Here is a 6,000-nt window from a genome sequence, read left to right as displayed (position 1 = left end):
ACCGCCCTCGCCTCTTCAACGGTGTTCGGCGATCTTCCCGTCGCCAGCGCCGCCGCCACCGTCGCTCCTTTCCTCACTCTAAGCGGCGCGGGGCGCCAGCGACCCTCTAGCGGTTCCTCCTCCTGTTCCTTGGGGGCGGGCGGGTCTGACAGCGGGGAGGAGGAGGAGGAGGGCGACGAAGGGCAGGGCTTGGAAGGAGGAGGCGTACTAAAGGCGTGCGGGCCGGGGGGTAGCGATTCAAGAGGCGGCGGCGGCTGGCTGGCGTCCCTTTTCCTCCCCTTAGCCTCTCCCCCGCTACAGAAGATCGCCTCGCCCTGTGATGGCTGGGAATGCCACGCTGAAGGTGCCTCCGAGGTAAGGTCCGGGGGGCTTGGGCTGCCCCATCTCCCCCGCCCCACCCTCCGCCCTTCCGATCTGCCTTGCCCGAGTCCGACTCGGTTTGATCGCGGGACGGCGCGCCCCTGAGAGGGCGTCCGAGGAACAGCTGCGGGAGTTCAAGGCGGGGCGGCCCGCTTCGCTCTTCCCTGGGGGGGGGGGGGCTCGCTTGCCGCGCGCTCCGCTCTTGTCCGGCGGCGCCGGGCGCCCGGGAGGGGCGCGCGGGAGGGGGCGTCCTGGCCGAAGGGCTCGAGTTCTTGGTGCGCTTCAAGCCCGGCTTGAAGGGCGCTTGGCAGCGACGCGCTTGCAGATCGGCGGAGGAGCCCGGCTCGCCCGGGGACGGTAAGGGCTCCGCGTGCGGACGGGACCGTCGCGGGAGCGGTGCGCGCGCGCCGTTCGCCCGTCGCCACGCTGAGTGGGAGAGGAGATGCCGTTCGAGGCTCGGCCATCTTCCGAGTTTCGAACTCGCCGTGGCCGAACTCGGCCCTTTTCTCCTTCCCTCGCCCCAGAACGTGAAGGAGATCCCCGGTCTCACGCCCCGATCGGATCCTTCTCAGATGCGGTCTCCCCCTCCGGCAGAGAAGTCCCCGTTAAAGGCACGCGCTCGCACGCCACGCAGCCTGCCTTGCCTGGTGTTGCCGGTTCATAGAGCCGGATTTATTCGCTAATCGCGTTGCCTAGAAATGAGGTACGGAGGAGGAGCGGGGTGGAGGAGGCAGCGTTGCTCTTCAGAGGATTTGGGGAAAGGGGTGGCTGTTGACCGTGGGGCACGTGGAAATGGGGACACGCGGGCAGCTTGAGCGGAGCAGTTTAGCGAAGCCACGTTGGAGCCGCTCCGCGTGGTATATCATGTTGTGGGAATGGAATCCGTTAGGAAGTGAGCAGTCCAGGAAATGAATAATATCAGGGTTGAAAACTGACGCTCGCTTTGCATCAGATGGTAATTTGAAAAGCAAAGATGCCTATGCTGGTCCGGGGGGGGGGGGGGGAATCTCATATCCACAGTTGGGCTGTACCTTTATTAGGACCAACCACAATTCCACAAAAAACTTGCACATTTTGTGGAATTTTGGTTGGTGCTAATAAAGGTATTGCCCAGCTGTGGGTTTTGGATGGTATTAGGAACTGATAGGAACTGGCAAAACTGTGTTTTTGGCACATGATATTTTAGCAAAATTGTTTAAATGAACGGGGTTGACTTCATCCTGGATTGCATGTTTTCAGAATGCTCTGATGATACATCTCTGTGATAGAGTGAAGGCAATGTAAATATCTATGCTCTGTAAAACTAAGCAGGCAGGCGAAAAGCCGCAAATGAAATGTCATCAGGTTCCCCTGTGGCTTTCAAGGCTGACATAAAATGTGTGCTAGTGACATTTCGGTAATTGGAATTTATAGCATGCTATCTTGGTTCTCCATGTCACATTTTTGTTATACATTTAAAAGCATAAGCAGCATCTCTTTTAAAAGCTAGTAAACATAATCTTTGCTTAAGACTCAGTTGCATTAAGTTTTTGGTAGGACACACATTCCCAAGTGTGAAGGGTACTGCAGTAGTGCATTTTTCTTTGGGTTCTAAGGCAATGCATGATTTCATATGGCATGTGAAAAAAGAAACAGCTTAAAGTGATCTAGGTTTTTAAACATTACAAAATTTCCTTTTCATCATTATATGAATACTTTTGGGAAAAGAACTCATGGGTTCATGATACTCTATTTAGCTCCTCAGATGTTTTATATAAACAATTTTAGGCAGGACAGTAGGAAATCAGACACCTTAACATTGTTTTTCATATACTGTGGAATATTCATTACCATTTGCTTTTGTTTACTGCAGTGGGCATGTATATTTTGTGACTGGCTTACATACCATCTCCATCTGACCTACATACACACGCTGTGAGCATTGCTGCTACAAGAAGCAATAGATTTATGGTGTGTCCTTTTGGCTAATGAAACCATTTTCTTGCCACTCCTTTGAGCTTAAACAGCTCAACAAACACATATTAAAAAATAATTATACAAGGTTAATGGGGTCTTAGAGGAGCAGTTAAAAAAATAACAACCAGACATCTTCAAGCTCCTTCATCCTTGCTTAATAGACAGCACCTGTCTCATTCATACACATTGTAAGTCAGTGAACAGAATGCAAGTGCAGCTGAGCTGTCTGTGCACCACAAAATATGTCTCATGTTTGAACAGCAGAGGGTGAAAATTAGAGTCAGTTTCCACTGCTAGAGCAAAACTGAAAACATAGAATGTGGTTACTGCAGGCTTCTCAGTGGCTTCATTTTTCAATGTGGTTTAGCTTTCAATTTTAACAAAATAATATTTAAAAGGTGAAATGTAAAGATTAGCATACATTCCAAACAATATTCACTCATAATCAGGAAAATCTCTTTGTCATAATTCCATTAAAGTTTAATAAAGAGAATTTTAAAATAGTTTTAAAGTAAACAACCACAAAGGTAAACACATAAAACCATGAAATGCTTATGAAGTTCCTGAGCAAGCTGTGTTTCCATAGATTTGAGAGATATGTTGTTGTTGTTAATTGCTCATCTTGTAATAGGATAAAGAACCTTTTCCCTTACTTTGGACTGAGGGTGTAGGGAACCCTGGGCAATTCAAAGCACACTGTTGTGTTCACATGTCTTTTATGTCAACATACATGTCCGTCAGTGCACACATTTCTCTCCATCACTTAGAACAGCTTGATTCAAACCCTTTAATGCTGCAGTCCTAAACACACTTGCTAGAGAATAAGTCCCATTGAACTTAGAAGTACTTATGAGTAAACATGCTTAGGATTACATTGCAAGACATACTTCTTGGATTTAAGCTGACTGCTACCTAAACTTATTATATGGACACATGTCCCACCTGTTTCTGTGAATGTTTTTACAGTCAGTGTGCTAGTCCCTTTCGAGCCACTAATGACTTAAGTAGTAGGTTGAAGTCATTGATGACATAGGCAGGATGTTGTTTATCCTTTGGAATTCTGCATTGTCTTGGATATAGCTTCTGAGTAATGTCATTTCACTCCCCAACATTATCAAAATTCAGTTGAGCCACATTTAACTTTTACAACTTCCTGTACATGATGCCATGGAAAAGCTGTTCTTTTTTCTTCTGGTGTCTTGGCAGTGTTTGCCAGTGTAAGCCCTAAAAGTGAAAGTGTTGTGTTTTGTCACAGCAGCACCTAATAATCCCTGTGAAGACCAGTGTCCCTTTGAGTGAAGATATGGGCCTAGATACAAGATCTACCTTCCACTGACAGATTCCACTCACAGAAGGTGCCTCTGCCCAATTTTCAGGGATTCCCCGTCTGCCACCACACCACAGCTCACTCCATTCACCAAGGTTCCCTGACCCTTTGACTTGGTTTGCACATTTACCGCAGCCCATTGTGGCTTATTATTATTAGCCATGGTGGGTTGCGGTGCCCATGGAGTCTATGTTGGCAATCCAAGCCCTCCCCGCCCCCGTCGGTTCTCATTACGTGCGAACCCAGTGCGAGTGGATTGTTGGAGTAGTTGACAAGCCATCCAGAATGTATGGGCTGTTTTAGGGTTGCAGGTGGCTTGTCAACCGCTCCAACAATCCACCCGGAGAGGGTTTGTACATAATGAGAAGCTACACTGCACCCCCGCCACACCTTGAATACTCAAAATGGTGGCCAGTACTGCAACAAGAAGCCCCACGGGGAAATTCACCTATGGTGGAAATTGGGCCAGATTATAGCATTTTTAAGGGACTGCAGGAGTAGATGTGGGAAGGAGGGGTGGGAAAGTCCACTTCCCCCAGCCCAGATGCACATGCCTAAATCTGGATCCAACCCATGATACGGATCTACAACACTGTTGAGCATAACACAGAGTCTGATCCACAAATCAGTAAAGCTGCAGCATAAAGCAACTTACGCCTGGATTTTAAGACTTGCTGCACAACCCAATAAAGGCTTAGCATGAGGTACAAAAACTGCTTTACCAGAACAATGCCATAAAATATGATGTTGTTAGACTGCTGTTGTACGGAGATTGTGGTAGCCTTGCAGGCAGAAGTGCCTGCCTACATGTTCAGTATTGGGGAGCTGTAATCATTGAACCCTTTTGTGTTTTTTAAGTAGGTGGAGTAAATGGACACTGTACTCTTAAATGCCAGTATGTTAACAACTGGAACTTATGCTCTACTGTGAAAGGCAAAAATGAATAGGATCATATGTACAAATCCTTGCATCAGTGCACTGTTGATGCTGTGCAATATCCAGCATGTTGCACAAATGCAGAAACTCAGGATAGAGGAGTCCACTGCACAAAACCTTGCATAAATTGCATGTGGATGGAGACAAGGTTAGGAAACAGCAACCATAATCCTATAGGACCCTCCCGGCTGTACTATTGCAATATTTCAAGAATAATGTTGCAGCAAAGTGTCAAATTTCACAGCTCAAATAGAACACTCAAATAAAAGCCCTTGGCTAATGCCAATGCCAATACGATTGGCCCTATAATATGCAGATGTGATTCTTGATGGGTGTTTGTTCATGACATTTAACTAGAGTGTATGAAGTTAATCATCAACTCTACAACTGGCCATCATGGCAAAAATAGCTGATGTTTTTTCCCATATGTAAGTTAACTACTGAACAGCAACTGTCCAATTGTTAAAGAGTTACGGCTAAAATGTCATTTAATCATGGCCTCACTGCAAGCTCTGGTTAAGTGGCACTTTGCAGTGCGCCTCATAAATCAAACGTAATGATATAGTGTTGTTAGTCCCCTTTTCACAACATGAACTATGAGAACAATTTGCTGTGAAACAGATGAATCACGGGGCAGCATGTTGGAATAGAGGAGGTAAATCAGGCAGTGCGGCGTTTGTTTTAGGGCCAATGGGCACCTAACATGGGATGCTTTCCTGCTTGATTTCAGTAAAGTCTTCTAATATTAAAATGACCAATCTGTAATTCAGGTGGGTAATTTATCAGACCCAATGTGTAAACTAAGGACGTAAGAAGAGCTGTGCTGGATCAGTCTAAAGGCCTACCTAGTCCAGCATTCTGTTCCCACAGTGGTCAACCAGATGCCCATAGGAAGACCATAAGCAGGACATGAGTCTCCTGTTCTCCAGCTACTGGTATCTGAACTACTTCAAATGGATTTTTCTTTCCAGTGAGAAGAACCAGAGAGCAACCCAAAATGTTGATTGAACTGGAACTTGGGAAGGCAGGCTGATGAAGGGTGGAACCACACATTAGGAGGGAAAACCAGGGCGCCCCAGCACACTGTTTCTCTCATAATACTGTGCAGAGGAATTGGGAATTTACAGGAGCTGAGTGACTGGAGGGGTTTGCCTAATTTCCCCTCCCTGCAGATTTTCTTCTACAAATACCTAATCACACCATTTTTTAAAACTGTCCTCCCCCATTTTTCCTGGCATCTGAGACTAAAAGACCAGTTTCAGGGGAAAATTAGGGGGCGGGGGGAATTGCAGGACCAAATTGTCAGGTGTGGAAGATTTAAGCATTCCCACCTCCAACCTTCAGTTTCTACATTGCAAATGTTCCCTCCACCTCACCTTCCAGATTTGCATTTAGGAATGTGTTTGCCAATATAACATGTA

The 6,000-nt window shown here is 46.7% G+C and overlaps 1 protein-coding gene across 1 annotated transcript in view; it reads left to right on the top strand.

Moving 5' to 3' along the window:
• Positions 1-219: 219 nt before the first annotated feature.
• The window catches only part of SPHKAP (SPHK1 interactor, AKAP domain containing), a 116,225-nt gene continuing 110,444 nt past the window's right edge, over positions 220-6,000 (top strand). Inside the window, exon 1 of the mRNA XM_084842029.1 lies at positions 220-354. Coding sequence (XP_084698155.1) covers positions 320-354 — 35 coding nt within the window. The 5' untranslated portion in view covers positions 220-319. The remainder of the gene's footprint in view (positions 355-6,000) is intronic.

The sequence above is a fragment of the Heloderma suspectum genome, chromosome 3, assembly GCF_057233095.1.
Source record: "Heloderma suspectum isolate Gila_16-S chromosome 3, 16-S_ref, whole genome shotgun sequence".
NCBI classification, from domain to species: Eukaryota; Metazoa; Chordata; class Lepidosauria; order Squamata; family Helodermatidae; genus Heloderma; species Heloderma suspectum.
The sequence above is the reverse complement of the archived record's forward strand: the minus strand, read 5'-3'. Positions and strand labels throughout refer to the sequence as shown.